Source organism: Histoplasma capsulatum, genomic scaffold, assembly GCF_000149585.1.
Source record: "Histoplasma capsulatum NAm1 scaffold_1 genomic scaffold, whole genome shotgun sequence".
Classification (NCBI taxonomy): Eukaryota; Fungi; Ascomycota; class Eurotiomycetes; order Onygenales; family Ajellomycetaceae; genus Histoplasma; species Histoplasma mississippiense.
This window is the reverse complement of record NW_001813982.1, coordinates 1564358-1581968: the sequence shown is the minus strand read 5'-3', so window position 1 is coordinate 1581968 and position 17611 is coordinate 1564358. Positions and strand designations below refer to the sequence as shown.

Genomic DNA, 17611 nt, shown 5'->3' with positions numbered 1-17611 from the left:
GGCGGGCGGCGGCCACGTATACAGTCTAATTTGACAGATCCACTTGGGCAATGCTGGAGGACCCGATTGAATGGAAAATGGACCTATGTACGTTGTTCGAAGCGGACAGGATACATACTCCAACAGGGTGGAAGGGCGAGCGGGTTTTAACTGGAATGAAGGGGAGATATTGGGACCCGTTCAATTGGAAAAGTGGAGACCAGGCAAAAGCGAAGGCCAGCTTGGAATTGTGCCCACCAAGCAGTTGAATAATTCGACAGGACAAATGGGTAGATGGTCGGCGCGAGATGTCGTGGCAGCCCCCGTGTGTCCGCGAAAAATGGCCAAACTGGATACAACGAAATGATAAACGGGATAGGCTGAGAGCTGAGAGCAATAGGGTCCAAACAGATTTCCGAGGATTTTTGAAACAAAGCGATCTTCTTGTGGTATCGAATTGCTCTCTCACAGGGCTAAACAAATATAAACGTCCCAGGCGAATAACAGGCAGAAGATATCAACGACGCAACGACCACCAAGAAATCAAGCAGTAAAGTAGCCCAGGATGTAAAGATCAAGCGTGAATAGAAGTAGAAGCGATGCTGCCAGGGTAAAACAATAAAAGAATATTCAACCCCTGTATGCAATTTCAGCAGCTAAATCAACTGTTGAGAAAGTGTAATCGTAAAAGTATGTAGATATGACTGGGGGGAATGCAGGAGTCAACGGCGGGAAAAAAAAAAGAAGTTACATCAAAATATAAAATGACAAATGACAAATGGCAAATGGAAAATAGTGCAATCATGCGCAAGAAGCTCGACAGCTGCCGCAATCAAGGTCTTCAACGCTGGAGCGAACCCTTCTTGCGTGCTTCCAGGGCTCGCTGCGGGGATATGTCCAGGGATTTATTTCTCCAAGCACCGAAACACGCTGGGCTCCCATTCAGACACGAACGAGGAAACAATGTTCACTGTTCAATATGTATACAGATATTTCCTTCATGCTCGCAATAACGGTTCCGCCCGTCTGCCGTGCTCCTGTTCCCTCTTCCGATGCCGAGAGAGAAGGGTTGGGCGACATATAAGTCACCAGTAATCCAATAATCGAGCAATGTCGCCCGCCACCACTACCCTTGATCCGATAATCTATTTTCTTTTATCTTCTAAGTTAAACGTGGAGAATATGGCAAAATATTTCCTTTTATCTTTATTGTTAATGGTTTTGCCACTGGATTGGGTTTCTCGAGAAGGAATCCTTAGGAATTATTGTGGAAGGGAGGGAAGATGGCGTAATGATGTTGAAGAGTGAGGGAGCCCAGGGGAACAGAACAGCCGTTGGAGAGGTTAAAGAGAATAAATCGATTGATTTGAGCACAGTAATAAGGGAAAGCAATAATGAGGTTGAATGGGGAGAAGGGATCTCATAATCAGTTGGCCGGAGGCGTGGACGGGGACTGGGTATAGGAGACAGAACAGGCCATCCGCAAAGAGATACTCCCGCATTTCGCACTTCGTTGGACCGAGGTAATCTCACCTAGTGTTGCGAGTCGCATCTGGGGCCACAGCGAAAGAAAGTGAAAGAGAAAGCAAAATGACGTTCCTCGACCTCAATTACCTCATCAGACAGGACGAGGATGGCGGACGTGGATGCGACTAACAGACTGCGTGCATTCATTGAGTGTTCATGGGGCAAGCTTATTATTCAACGAGCGAACTCTGTTCCTCGCTGGTTTTCATCAAGAAGGTTTCTTTTTCCCCCTTTATGCTTTGCTCGTCAGTCGTCACACTTTGGCTCCAGCAACGTGGGAGGCAGCCAAAGGACCAAGTGGGACGACAAGATATCCAGATTAGTGAGGCACTGTTACTGGCGGCTCGGAGATGTCTTGCAACTTATCTTGCAACTTTCCAGTATGCAGGACATTAGTTCGTTTTCAGCGTAACTGCGAAGCGGAGCCAACCCACCTGTGGCAGATGGCCAGCAGAGAGCAATAATAGTTAGTGTTCTTTAACTCAACCGGGCAGCCTCGCAAACCAGGACAATGATCCGCCTTATACTCACTCGGAGTGCGAAACGCTGGGCAATTGGCGAGATGGCAAGCATGTTACTCGTGGTTTCATTATTATTGGGTGTGTGCGTCCAAAGGAACTTGAAATAAAAAACATGCTGTTGTATAATAACCGCAAAATATATGCTCTCAAATTGGTACAAAACACCTTAGCAACATTACTCTGCTCAGTTAAACCCTTGCTTACAATAATGATATCCTTAGTACACCCTGACGCAACCTGACTGGCTGGAATCACGGTTCGAAAGAAATGCATGGGAGAAAGACCCCTTCATCGTTGAATGTCAAGTGTATGATTACTTGATTGAAAACAATCTAAGCGGAGTGGTTGGGCCTTGTTGCCATGGCTGGCTCAAGCTTGATAAAGCCCAGGAACAAAGCTTGGAATGGAAGCTAGAATGGCGGCGGAGAACAAATACAGCTGAAGACCCTATTTGTGGACTATTGCTCGAATACATTGATGGGTGTACCATTGACAAGGCTAGAGTTACTCCCGCTGGAGCCCAGAGTTTGCGAGATCAGCTCCATCATCTACACAATATGGACATCGCCCATGGTGACCTGTTTCCACGAAATATAATGGGATCAAATGATGGCCGTGCATTTATTGTTGATTTCAGCTCTGCAAAGTTATGGCCTCACAGTTCCTTTATGATACGCAAAAGAGAAGACTTCCTATGCTACACTCAAAGTGAGAAATGCAAACTTGAACTACTTTTGTTTCGCCTTCAAAAGGTAAAGCTCTTCCCTCTTGATTCATGCGAGATTTTAGCTTATGGAAACCAGTTAAAACGGCACCAAGGCATGACATTCAGCACAACTGAAAGTGAGGAACAAGCATACGGTCGCCCGGTGTGTTCCTGGGCAAATGCAAATTATGCGGTTGTTGAGTAAGAAGTCTTTGCAGGAGATATCTATGTATGGTAATCCAGTATCAGCATCCATTAAAACACATTACCAGGTCAGACACAGACATCACAAGTGGCGGAATGCTGCAAGATCCCAGCTTCATATTAGGATCCTACGCAAATAAAGCACATAGACCACACGGGCGGTAACAACCCCAGCACAGTATGAACCAACAATCTCAACAACTTGGCATGAACAGAGACACTCTGATTATCCGCCTCTCCCCACCCCTCGCATTCATTGTCCTCATTTTCGACGTGACTAGCTAGGCGGTCAGCAATAAAGCCCACTAGATGTGGAAATAAATGTTTACCAGTAATGAAATGTTACGCGCCACATCGCGATCCCCTTTCTCAGAAGCCTGCTTGCGTTCAAGCAGGAACCGCCGGGCTAAATAAATGGTCCGGTATCTTGGCGGCAAACTCACGCGCAAGTCGGTCAATTTTTTCATCATTGGTCTTCTTTTCTGGGTTGCTGTCATCATCAACCCACCGGATGAAAACTGTGCAGAAAAGACAAGAACTCATCTCCTCATCAGCGAGCACTCTCTAGTTACTCCGCCCGCTGTGAAACGAATGCAACCGCCCCTTGTTTTATAAAGTAGCATCACATACAAATTTTGATGTGATGGTACAAAGTGGCTCACTCATCTATATCTCACTTGCTTATCAACTACATTCTGATAAAGGTGTTGAAGAGCACCAGATGTTGAAGTAGGAGAACTAAATGGGAACGTTTACAAGTTTCAGAAGCCCTCTAGAGGTCATCACCGCGAGCTGTCAATGACCCAGGCATACTATCGATAGAGCGATGCCGCAGCCTGGCTCAATGCCCCACAGCAACCAACACAATCACTCTGCATCTGTGATAATTATAGGGATTCTGGGGGATACCTCTCATGTTCAGCAAGCTCGACATCATTATGCCGGCGCCCATCAATCGACTCCGTTTATCAACTATTGGGAAACGTTGTAGGTCCCGAGGCCCCACTGCCTCCAGTCGGTGGTCCTTGGCATTAATATAGAGGAAGACTTTTAATTGGTGATCATCAATGATACACACAAATTTAGTCTGAGATGTTCCCTGGAGGATAAATTAAAAGGCGGGGTTCTTGGGGCTTCGAACTGTGTCTAGAGGTCGTCGGGTCGTGTGGTCCGATTGGAAATCCATATTATCATGGCCAATTAGATTGATTATAGCTGTGAAAATCAGAGCAACTGAGTGTGCTAGGAAAGCAACATCTCAGAAATGTGCTCCACTGTGCAATGCAACTCCGCAAATGAGCTTGGCACTCTTTGTTGAATATGTTCACTCCCCACCCATCATTCAAACCTTGATCTGTAGACCTGGGTGCCCAAAATAATTGAAATATTGAAGCAAATGGCCGCGGTACTCGAGATGATAACACCAGGGAGTAAAGAGCATTATGATGCCAATCTACAGACCTCTGCAAGAGAGGATCGGGATGCAGCACATAGCATTTGAGTGCTGATAAGCATTATTTCCAATATCCAAGGGCTGTGACAATACAGCTCAGCACGACAAAATCATGGAGATCCATAGTCAGATACTTGAAATGATTGAAATATTTGAGTGAATGTCTGCAATACTCAAGACAATAGAAACATGAAGTAAAGAACAATATGATGCTAATCTACGGGCCTCTGAAAGAAAATTGGAATGCACTGCATAACATTTGAGTGCAGGTAAGTGTTTTTTTCCATATCCAGTGAGCTCTATTGCTGATGGTTCAGCAAGGTATGTCAAGAATGAGTATAATGAATGGAATGAATGGGAATTGACATCGGGTTATTGAGATTGTTGATTTCTTGCTGTGGCTGTCCGTGAGATAAAATCAGACGCGGAAGACAAAGTGACTTTCTGAAACCCAATTGTTATTGCTGGTTGATGTAGACCTAAACATTCGCCAGCTGTGTACAGAATAGTTCTATTCTTAGTTGTAAAAATTAAAAATATGTGAAATTAATTGGCGAAATAAAAATATATTTGGACATTTCAATCCACAGGTGTCCGCCGCGGGGTCACCCCCACCTTCCACAAGAGGATTCTTTCAAGGATAAACATTAGGTTGGGCATCAAACTTCTTTTAACGAAATCATATACATATCTAACTGTCTTGAAACGCGATACGGACAATTTGGGCAACTTTAGGAATAATTAATTTACTAGGAAAACGCACGATCGCAACCCCCCTCATATCTTAACCCGTTGTCGCCTACCTGTCGTCGTGGTGTCGCCACTTTATTCGCGCTGGCGTACATCCAAATACCCTGTACTACTTTATTCGGTTTTTTCTCAGCTAAGGCGATTATTCAACAACTATGGATAAGGATGAAGTTGAGGACAACGGGGTTCCAATTGAAACACTTTCAGAAAAAGACATCCTTGAGGAAATAAAAGATAGGCTCCGGCAAGTGGGAAATTTGGTAGGAGAATCAATTCTACAACTTTATAGAGATGGTCTACTAATGTTGATAAGCCAACTAACGGAATCACACTGGACCCTGAAATGACGAGTACGTCAGGCGTCGTGACAGTAGGCTCAACCGTTTTGGCCCTTCTGGTCACAAGTAATGGCGGCGGTGGGGTCGTCAGAGTACTCAGCAAGCCGGCGAGGTACACGAAAACAGATGGATTGCCAGGAGAAGTTCTTCTTACGCTGAAGCCTGGTGAGAAGTTTTTGATCCTGGGTTCACTTTCAGTTCGCTATATTCGCAGTCGAAACACCCAATGAATATACAAGGTCATTTGCCAATTCCCAGGCGAACAGCAACGCGACACTTGATCCCATGTCTGATGTAACCTTGATTTCAACTGATGGGAAGGCGCTGTACCATGGAAGTTTCAATTTCAGATTCGGACAGGAAGTCTCATATTGTTGGAGTAAACTTATTGTGGCCGGCCGATTCGTGAGGCTGTTGCTAGTTTGAAGGAAGTGGATGAGTTCTCGGGTGGTGATATTGACCTCTTGGTACGGCGGCTCGCTTGGTAGGAGGCTGACTTGAAGCATTGATGTCTCGTCACGGTATACGAACATAGATCCTTCCATTGCACTTGACTGGCTATCGCTGTATGCATTTTCTTTATCTTTGGGCGACAGTAGTGCGATTCTATCAGTCAGCGGTTACTTAGTTAAAATAGATGCACTTTACCAGTTTCTACATATTCAATCCCCTCCAGTTCACAGATATCCTTCACGGTTTCCAATAGCCTCTCCGGGTGTTCAACGCTTCTCCACCAGCTGCGAAGTTTTGGGATAAGCTCAAGATAACTCTTTTGCCCTATTTCACTGACCGTCACGAAGAAGGAGTAAAGGGCAAAGACGGAGGAGCTCAGTTTCGAAATTTTCTCTAAGTTTTCTCGTGCTGTTAATTTCCTCTGACGTGTTGAGCTTTTGTTTTGGCGCAAAACTTGAAGATTTTCCTTGAGAAGTTTGCAAGTAGCGCTGAATCGATTGAGCTGGTGAGTTGTTGGTTGGTGAGTTTCATTGTAGTACTTTTGTCTTTCCTCTTCCAACAGTTTGGTAAGCGGGTCTCGAAGCAACGCGATTCTGATATTTGGAATGGGGATTATGAGGGATTTTGAGAGTTGGATCAGAAAATGGGAAATTTGGGAAGTTTATGATTTCTGGTGGCAATTGGGATCCGTCCTCGCGCTTTTCGTTTGGCGCCGGATCATCGGCCCGAAAAGGCCATTTGCTGAAAACTGGGCGTTATTGGGCAGTGGCTTGGTCCCAATGCAATGTTGGTGACCCCATTCAAACATATCAACCGTTACTTTTTTTATACCCATCCCTGCTTATAATGCCGTTTCTCGCTACGGAAAGTGCTCCCAACTGAGCCAATAGGAGCTTCTCAAGCGAAAATGATTTACTGCCTAATCTCAACATCCACAATTTATTGGCAAATCACTTCTTCAGTCACGAAGACCGGTCCGTTGGAGCGCACGCCTGGAAGAGATTCAAAGGAGATTGCATACATTCTCAAAGTGTTTGGACAGCCTCAAAAAGTCGGTTCTACCAGCCGGCTTACTAACCATGATTTTCAGGATTGATGGGCCGTTCCGTCAGACAATCAGTGGTCTTGGCTCGCGTCTTCTGACATGTGACGGGCAAGCGTTGATCCGTTTATTTTGGGCAAGATGGCTGGCATTTGTTCCTTCCTAGGTCTCTTTCCTCGTACCCATTTCGCTTTTTGATATAATTCGTTTGACACAATGAAGGAAGGGACTTCATACCCAATCAGACATGCGCCAGGGCGCAAGCTTTGTGGCTCCAGAAGGTTGAAGCCGTTCCAGTACCAGAAACGACGGGTTGGTTGGCCTGCTTTAATCCTAAATGGGAATAGCCGGCTTTCCTCACTACCTGTTTTGTTCGCGCTTGTTACCATTCCGTCGCGGGTATCAATACATCATTACTTCCTAACTATTCTGCATTTTTGTTCCCGTGTTTGCTTCCCAATTCATCATATGAAATCAGCATATTTCTCCCCTTACAACTTCTAGTTAACCTCACACCAACTCAACGGTCTTGTATACCGTTAAAATGAAGGGACTTTCACAAGAAGATCGCAAAATTATCAAGAATCACCCTCTCACCAACTCAGTCAATCATCTACAAGCCGCGCTTCAGGAAGCTGAAAAAATATATGAATCACATCGAACGCCGTACGATGGCCAACGCTATCAAAATGTGATTTCAAAACTTGTCTATGCTTTATAGGGAGAGGGTGCAGCCTACAGCCTTCCGTCGCGAATCAATGAAGGGAACGTGGCGTCTGATCTAGCACAATTATTCGAGCGCCTCCGAAAGGCAAAAGGAAACTTCAGGTACGACGACTACCAGCCGCTGGTGCACCTGGTTATTCAAAGGCCTCCGACTGAATCCCAGAACGTCGAAACCTGGAACTTCGATGTCTGGAGCGCGGTCTTTTGTCTTATTGACGCCGTCTCGCGAGGCACTCCCCCTCCTCCTCATCATCATCCTACATCATCCCTCCAACAGACGCCCTGGCTGCGCAACACTAAGCAGTTTCGCCAATTCTACAGAATATCGAAAGCACGTTGACATTGTGCTGAAGGAGGAACTTGGGGAGATACACGTCGACATCCCTAGATTCTTTGACGCGTACTTTGGATACATTCCACAACTCACTGCAGTTTCACAATCGGTGTTGGAGGAGTGCGAGAAGGGGAACAGCCCACTTTACCGTGAAGATGAGGGCTGGAAGGGCTGGCCTGAACTTGCGGCAGAAAAAGACGTTCTGAGATGGCTGGCTAACATCATCGCTGAGCTTGTACGATTAGCCGAAGCACAAGAGCCGTCCTGGAAGATCGATCGTAGACCTCTCGCACAGCCAAGCCAGCCACTACAAGGGTCTGTCGCGGAGAGAAAGCTCGATGTCGGCCTTGTCGATGATCTGACGGCCACAGTGGACTCGAAATGTCACTGGTCACAAATCCTGGTGCCAGGGGAGCTGAAGAACGACCCGAAATACGACAGGAAATCCGGTGCATGGTTTGATCTTGGCAGGTACGCCCGAGAGGTCCTCGCTGCGCAGGACACCCGTCGTTTCGTGCTCGGGTTCACCCTCTGCGGGCAGTTCCTACGACTGTGGAACTTTGACCGCCTGGGCGGAATCGCGTCGGAGGAATTCAACATCAACCGGGACGGCCTTCGATTTGTGTCTGTTATCCTTGGATTCCTCTTGATGAGCCGGAAACAGCTTGGGTTTGATCCTACCATCGTCGCGACCGGGACCGAACGGTATATTGAAATTGATAGGAACGGTACGAAGGAACGGCTGATTATCGACGAGACTGTTGGACGAGCACGTTGTGTTGCCGGACGAGCCACAACCTGCTGGAAGGTATACTGTGAGACAGACAAATTACAGACGCCGCTGGTTGTCAAGGACTCCTGGCAGTATCCGGAACGCACTGAGGAAGGAGAGTTGCTGCGAGAGGCGATGGCGAAGGGGGTCAAGAATGTCGCGAGGTATTATCACCACGAGACAGTTCGCATTGACAACAAGGATGATGATGTCTTGACTATCAGAAAGGGCCGAGGTATTCCGATTTCGAAAGATGAGAAGGGTGGCTTTAACGCGAGAGTGCGGCGTAGTAGGTCTCAAAGAGGAAAAAAGAGCCAGGGCAGCACCGCCGGCCAGAAGCGATCATCTGACTGCGTGGACAAGGCATTTCCTCCTCCCCCAAGTAGGCGTACCCAGTCAAGTTCTCCATCCAAATCTGCCGGCAGCTCAGCCCCATTCAATCGAGTTCACCGCCGCGTCGTCATCCGGGATTACGGGAAACCAATCTATGAGAGTAGTTCGAAGGCTACACTTCTCACTGGGCTGGCCCGCTGTATTGAAGGATACATGTCACTCCATGATGAGGCTGGCCTCATCCAATGCGACGTTTCCCCCCGGAACCTGATGGTGAATGAGGACAAGGACAACCCATCATGGCCTGCCTTTCTGATCGACCTTGACCTGGCAATCAAGTTAGAACGGGATGGGTCTTCCGGCGCACGGGGCAAAACGGGCACCAGAGCGTTCATGGCCATCGGTGTCTTGTACGGCGAAAAGCATTGTTTCATGCATGATCGGAGTCGTTCTTCTGGGTCCTGTTCTGGATATGCATTCACTACGATGCCCCAGGGAAGGGAAGGATTGTCGAGCGTTTTGAGGAGTGGAATTATGTGAGCACTGAAAAACTGGCTGATGAGAAGAAAGGGGTGATTAGTGATGAAGGTGACTTTCTCAGGATTTTGAAGGATAATTTCACCCCATACTATCAATCCCTGATCACTTGCGTTAACCGGTTGCGGCGCCTTGTCTTTCCAGACGGCGGACGGTGGAAGAAACCAAATTTCAACCTACCACGGAACATGATTGAAACGCTTCAAGATGCACAATATAACTCAGATGCTGTAAACTAGTAAAGATTCTGTGTATTGTTTTGTCTTTTAATATAGCATCTTTGACGAAGAGATTGATTTTCTGGAAAGTCATACGAGGTGTACTTATGAGATTTTTGGAATGCCGCAAGGCCCAAAAAAGTTATATGATCCTACATTAAGGTGTATGATGATAGTATAGCTTTAATTGATAAATAGAATTAATGATTGCTCTTGTCCGTGGCGAATTATGTCCACTCCACTTAGACGGCTTACTAAATCGCTAAATGATCACTACAAGGATGAAATATAGGCCCCAGCAAATATTCAATGAAAAGAGATGGGAATAAGTTTGAACACTAATAAATATCTGGAGGTGGCCGCAGTCCAAAGGTATGTTGGTTTTCAGGAGCTTTTTAATGGGCGTTATGAGAAACTGCCGCCACGAAAGTGAACCGAGAAGTAGCCGTATGACCTCACATCCCATCAGCACCACAAATGAGCAGGTCGTCTTGGATCGCAGGTGTACATGTACATAGTCGGTAAGAATCACATTCCCCTAACCTGCGTTCCTTGTACTTATTCTCGACGGACCTTGCTGAACGGTCAGCAATAAAGCCCACTGGATATGGAAATAATGCTTACCGGCACTCAAATGCTCCGCGTTAGATCCCGATCTTCTCTCGCAGAGGCCCGTGGATCGGCAGTATCATATCGTTCTTTACTCCCCCCATTCTATCGCCTCGAGTATCGTGGACATTCGCTCAAGTATTTCAATCATTTCGAGCGCCTGGCTATGGATCTCCATGATTTCGTCTCGCCGAAACGTTTTGCCGCCGCCCTTGAGGTCCGAGGCGGTTGATGAAGGTCTTCGCGCGCCATGATTGGCATCCCGCATTGTGATGAACGCTTTAAAACTTCCTATTACAGGTGAGAAGAGCGACGGGGTTTCTGCTGAGATGCGAATATCTTGTCGATTTGCAGCGTATGATATATTACGCTTTAAGAGTATACATATAGATACCCAGAACCGAGGAGGCTTTTATACTTCTCTCCGGATCTAGACAGAATAGACGAACGGAAATGGGTTCGAGGAAAAACCCAAAGTGAGAGGCAAAGAAAGGAGGGAGAAGAGCAAGCAAACAATGACACAAACAAAGGAACACACACAAAGAAAGTACCATACCATGGGCGTAGGCATGATAAACCTTTGGGCTGGAATGTGATAGGCGATGTCAATCCAAAGCAAACGAGAGGACAATCAAGACAGGCAAAGTACGGAACAACAAATCAGAACCGAAATGGATATTGGCATGTTGCACAGACAAAGATTCTAACCGATTGATTTTACAATCTTGCGTCCACTGTCCCAGCGCGATCTCCTTTTCTGCTTGAAACGCATGTGGCCCGTCAGAGTAGTCAGTGAAGGCCGCTCGTCCTTCCACTCTGCATGGAATTCTTTGACCAGCTCCTCGCAGCCCGGGATCAGATCGCTCCGCGGTTGCCACGTAGGCCGCCATGCAACACGGTACTCCAGGAGTGGCGGCTTGCCCTTCCGCACGCGGATCCGGGAATCCAGTATCTCTTTGACCAGCCACTCCTCCTGTGTCGCACCGGCATAGCCAGCTGAGATTTGACGCCGACTCCCTGGATGTGGAGAGACGTCGTCGTGGGGTGCGCCGGCGGAAGCGCCCACTTCGTCCATGGTAAGAGGGGGAGGGGTTTCTGCATGTAGTAGAAGATCAGCGGGAGAACGCGGGACGGTAATTGAAGCTACTAAAAAGCTGACCTGGAACTTCTCAGGGAGTCAATGAAGCTCTACCACCATCCGCCATCCCGTCCGTCTAGCTCGTCACCATGATCAGTGGGCGCCTCGCGGGCAGGCAGCAGTGGCGAGGAAGTCTGTCCAGCTTCGGACTCGCTTGCGGGTTCACCACCGTGACCTATCTCCATCCACCCATCTACCACGATGAGGCCATCTGGAATAGGGCCGAGGTTAGCGGATCGAAAAGACATATCGTGAGCGAGTCAAGAAGAAAGACGAACCTCTACTTCCACCCAACCGGCATGCGCGAAGGCCGACTTCAGTGGCACTTTCCGCAACTGTATCCGCCTCCTCGACAGGCATACCAAGGCGGTCGCTGGCAAAACCGCTCAGATTCGATCCGGAGGGGATTGTGGCGTGCTCGTCCGCATCTCTCCCTTCCCCGCCAAGTGGTTGGCTCCCGTCGTCCGACGAGATCCCCTCCAAAATTCTGTCAAAGTCATTTACTGGAGTTTCGGGTGGCTGGGACCGTTGGCCTGCAGGGTGAGAAGAGATGGGAGGTGTAACAGAGGGGAATAGACGGGGGGGCAAAGGGTGTCTGAGCTGTTGTGACGGACAGAGTAGGGAAGTGAAAGAGTCGGCGGTGGGATTGGGTCTACATGCTGGCGGTTTGGGGCGTGTGGAGATTGCGGGCAGGTTCGGGCTTTGTGGCTTGGTTGCACTCATGGAATTTGGAGGTTGATAGAATTGGATCTTGTCCATGGTGACTACGGCCATGGCTTTGCTCTCTAAGTTTGGTTTCGGGGAAGCGTCGATTCTCGTTCTACGATCGGTGCTTTTGGGAGGGGAAAATCCGGCGCTTTTATAGAGCGACAACGGGAAAAGCTCCTCCATCGGCAGAGCACCCAAAGTTTACGAAAGTCTCATGGATAGATTCCAGCATCTTCAGAAAACGCCTCGCCTCCTCACTTCAACACCGGGAACCACCCGCAAAACGGTAATCGATCGCCATGCAACACATGAATGCAACATCGAGCCAGGGTTCCTCCGGACCACACCGTGGATCAGGCTTGAGCGTCGACGAATTAGGTACAGGCACATGCACTGGCGCCCAAGCCCTTGGATCATGCAGGAGGCCCCGTCTCATCGTCACACGATCACTGCGCCCCCCGATATTCCCTCGCCTCTTCAGCTGCAAACGGCTCAGCGTCAGGTTTGCCGACATCCCTCGCCAATCAACAGAATCGTGGGCCTGGGCGTGGCAGGCAATGTGAAGATGGGATACCGCGCTTGGACACAAGGATCCAAAGCCAACATTTCAAGAGGTGCCAATGCAGCTATCGATACCAGCCGGAGGCTCAGCCAAGGCGGCATTTTGCGTCCACACCCCTCCCACGTCAGCTCATAGTGTTCAGTCGCATTCCTCGTAATCTCGCTACGTCGCAGGGAAGGGGGGCTCGTTGGATCCACGTAATCTCGGGTTTCGCCGGCATGAGGGATTTTTGCCATTGGTCAAGAGCACAACGAGAATGCACCCGCAATTGCAGGGACACGTGTTCCATGTTACATCCCAGTGTCCAGCCGAGTGTCGCTAGGCTCCTGACGGGATGTTGGATCCAAGCAACCTCAGGTTTCGCCGATGTGAGGGATTTCTGTCATTGGTCAATAGCATATAGCGCATGTGCCGAAATTGGAGTTCGAAGGGAAAGAGAGCTAGAAGAAGAAATGTGAGGAAATGGGGATATTATCACATGAGACTCAGAGAAAGCCCCTTGCAGGGGGACAAAGAGACACAAAAGGAGTGAGGGAAAATATTTAGAGAGTAAAGCCTGTTGTCCATCCTCAAGCAGAGGCGATGTGTGTGTTGTGTAAATGTAATCTTTAGATTGACACAGTCCTTCCAAGAAGAGAGAAAATAGGGGGAAAGGCAGGTGCTGATGGGGAGTCTAGAAGGGATTTCATTTGTGGGGAGGGAGTGGGGGAAAGGAGCCGCGAGGGCGAAACGGTTCGGGAAGGAAGCTCGGCAGCAGGCTGTGGGAGGGCGAAAGGGGGGGAGCGGCAAGGGCAAAGGGGAAGGGCGAAGGAGAGGAGTGAGGCGAGGAGGGAAAAATTTGAGAAGATGGAAGGTGCATGGTCAAAGAGGGAAGAGGAGCGACCTTATATAGACTCCCGGGCCAGATCGATGATGTAACTCAAAGCGGCGAGCTCAAGGGGCGCCAAACCCGAACAGGCGACGGCAGGGTCGACGCGGCCAGGCCTGTTCGGGAAGCTGCGCGAGGGGGCGAGGGGGCGGTCTAAATCTTTACTCTTTATTTTATTTGTTTTAAATTGAATGTATTGTCTGTTGTCATTCTTTTGACATTCTTTCTTAAATTGAATAGTTTGAATAGTTGTTTGATTCTGGGCTGGAATTCTGCTATTGCATGTATTAAATTGATTTTGTATATTAACTTATTCTTAAGTTGAAAAATTCTGAACTATTTCAGATAAATGTTATAGTCATTAACTGCATACATTTATAATGAATGAATAATAATAATACTTTTTTAATATCTGTTATATTAACAATGAACACTTGAATGTTTTTCTTCTCATATATTTAATGAATTAATAATTTGAATGCTTTCGCTGATATCTGAATGAGATCAGTGATTTTATTGACATTCTTTTTATAAATACAGTCATTTTCTGAGAAAATAAATCAGTGATTGTATATGTTCAACAAGGTTTCAAATTCTGTGAGCTATAATAGACTGAGCATCAGATCATATTCAAGGGTTTGTATTTTGTATACATATAGATTTTTTTTCTCATGTTCTTCTACATTGACATTAAATTCTATCATGTTGTAGAAGGCAGATTCTCTGAGATCATCAAATTTACTGAGTTTATACAATTTGAGAAAAGAGATACATTGAAGCTTATGCTTCTCAATCAACTGAGTGTTTATAAGAGTGTAATGAAGAAAACCATTGTTTATCATTGCTCATATATTGATTAAATTATTTACAATGATAGAGATCATAATTGCATTTGCTTGCATCTTCTGCTCAAATCTTCAATTAATTTTTTACTTCTTAAGCTCTCATTCATGTTTTAAAACAAGAGCTCTTCTTTTCCCTGTTCTTGCTTGTCCACAGACGACACAGCATTCACACATATGAAGGGTTTATTTGAAATGAACACATTCAGACATTGATTTGTGAAGTGCTCTGATTTATCACAGTGTATGCAGACTTCTCTGACAATTCAGTCAGCAGTGTCTTTCTCTGAAATGTTAAGAAACTCTTAAATGGCTTGCATTTATATGTGAAACTCAATTTATTAATTCAATTGATTATGTTTCAAATGTTTATACACAACAGTCTATATAATTAACAATAAAAACACTCAAGTTTATAAAAAATCCCTTGTAACTACTAAACATTTAAGTCTGTAAACAATGCATTCAGATGTAAGAATTAATAATGAGACATTCATATTTTAAATGCAAAAAAATCAATTTATAATGTAATGAGCATATTTCAATTAACAATTTAACACTATTCTAAATACATATTATAAATTGATAAAAGACAGAAAGAGAAAAGAGATCAGAAGAAAAAATTGTATGAAGAAGGTTTTTATAAAAGAAAAATTAAAATAAAAGAATATTAGAATCTGCTTCACAGTGACATGTAGAGTGAAAGAATGTTAAAGACTATACAAAAAAATCATTAAAAACTATATGAGCACAGAATATGAAGTAAAAGACCATTAAGAGTTACATAAAAAAATTGTTAGAGATTACATAAATACAAAGTATGAAGTGGAAGAACATTGAAAGTTATATAAAATCACAATGACAGAAATGAGTGGGTGCAGAAGAGGAGTTGATTGTGTAAGTTAATTATTAACAAATATTAACCCATCACAAAAATTATGTATTACAGAGGTGTTGTAGCGTACGCAGCTTAGTAGGATAATACACGTCTGATTCTCTAAAAGATGAAGATGGGCGGACGCCCTTATATATACATGCTTGTTTATTTACAGTGATTGATTCCTGCGGAAGGAGCGATCGCAGGGTTATAAAAGGAAGGATAGAAGCCTTGAGTAGGGGCGGAAGAAGGAAGGGGTGGAGCGGAAGCTCTGGGAATCAGCGAGGGGTGGGTAGGGGCGTAAGTACGCCACAGGTGTTTAAGAATAAAGTTGAAATATTAAAAAGATTAAAAAAAAATGATAATTTCAATGTTAAATCCACTCATTTTCTCTTTATATAACTTTTTCAAAAAAGTGATAATCTCTCTCCAATCTGTCTCCTTCTCAAGAATGATTTTGATTGAAGATTCACATTTATTTGATAAGATAATTGCTATACAATTTACAATTTCTATTTTTTTGCAGTTTTGCTTCATAACATACTTTTCAGCTATTTTTTTTGCAGTATATTGAATACAATAAAAGTTGACAACCATATCATTTATTGTGACATTTTGTAACTTGATCTTTATAAACTTTTTTATTTTATTGATAATCACTCATTTATACAGTTTGAATGAAATCTTAAATTCAGAGATAAATGTTTATAAAAATTAAGAATTTTCTGATTGTGTTTTCTTTTTCTTCTTTTTTTTCTTCTTTTTTTTTTTTTTATTTTTCTTCTCCTTCTTATCCTCCTTCTCATCATCAATTGGATTCTTGTCATTATCCGGAACATTCAGAACAGGCGGTTTGGGTAGATGAAGATGCAGAGTAGTTGAAGTTCTTTTATGAGCTTGCAAGGCAATAGAACAGTGGGTGTTGCGGGGCATATTGACAGATTTGATGATAAAGATGCGTATTTGATGATAAAGGTGTGTATTTGAATGAATTGAATGATATTTGAATGATTCTAGAGATATGTGGATATTTTGATTATTTTTGCGGTGTTGTTCTACTATTTTTCAGGGGGTGGCAGAAAATTTTGTTTTCGCAAGCTTTACGTCCGCCACAATAAGAGACCCAATTGCGCATTTATTGGCTGCCATTTTACAAAAAAAAAAAAAAAAAAGAAAAAGAAAAAAAAAGAAAAGAAAAAAAAAATATGAATTCTGCTCGGGAGGTGGCCAGGAATAATAAGAAGTTCATCCTACCGCAAATCGCTAACTGTCGTTGGATTTTACCAGCGGTGATGAAATACCGTCTAACAGCGCTGTTTCTGGTAGGTAGTCGCTACAAGGCTAAAACCCGGGGTCCTGTGTTCGTAGTCACATAGGCAATCTTTAAGCTGAAGAATGATAGCTATTATTTGGGGTTTATTCATCTGTCCGTTTTCTCGATCTTCATCTAGATATTGACTCCTCTGGCAGCCTCAGGCTGGTCTTGTTCTTGATTTCAAAGCTGGGGTCAGCGTTGCATTCGGCTGAGGATTATCGATTTTGGCTACGGAGTACACTGGAGCGTATCCATGCCTTGCACGGGACAGCCAGCCAAGGCGCTATGCAGCAGCTGGCAAATCTGATACAGAGCAGTTTGACATAGGGGCTGGGACGAGTTTTGGGGGCCCAAGGTCCCAGAGCTTTCGCGCCGAGGGCTGGGGTGGTTTTGGGGTTTGGACTGAGATTTCCATTTGTAGTTTTAGCGTGTGAGTTAGTGTGTCAGATAAGTCCAGACTCGATGGAGTCAGTAGGCAACAAGTGATGATGGCGCTGATAGGCCGTGGGCCAGCCCTTGATCATCAGGATAATGCAGCAGAGACGGGAAATCGAGTGCAAATCGAGTGCAAATCGAGAGGAGTCAGGTAGCCCGATGGGCCAAATATAAGTAAGTGATCGAGTCCAGTGGAAGAAATAGAATGTTCTCCGACAAATTACAGAGTAAATGCTCATAAATGCCTGATGAGACAACAAGAAGTTGTCGGATGTTAGGTGGCACGTGCCTAGGGTAGCCGTAGTAATGCCTAACAGGAACTGCCGGCTGACTCACGGCACCCTCACTCCGCCACCACCCGCTG

At 45.4% G+C, this 17611-nt stretch overlaps 2 protein-coding genes across 2 annotated transcripts; one reads left to right on the top strand and one right to left on the bottom strand.

Annotated features, from left to right (window-relative positions):
• Positions 1–7517: 7517 nt before the first annotated feature.
• Positions 7518–9678, top strand: HCAG_00456 (predicted protein; the record flags this gene model as incomplete). Its single annotated transcript, XM_001543360.1, has 2 exons — positions 7518–7639; positions 7773–9678. 2 exons carry the CDS (start codon positions 7518–7520, stop codon positions 9676–9678), a joined length of 2028 nt encoding a protein of 675 aa, XP_001543410.1.
• A 1527-nt stretch (positions 9679–11205) lies between these two features.
• HCAG_00455 (predicted protein) lies at positions 11206–12414 on the bottom strand (the record flags this gene model as incomplete). The annotated part of the gene is made up of 3 exons (XM_001543359.1): positions 11206–11597; positions 11729–11851; positions 11919–12414. 3 exons carry the CDS (start codon positions 12412–12414, stop codon positions 11206–11208), a joined length of 1011 nt encoding a protein of 336 aa, XP_001543409.1.
• Positions 12415–17611: the final 5197 nt, after the last annotated feature.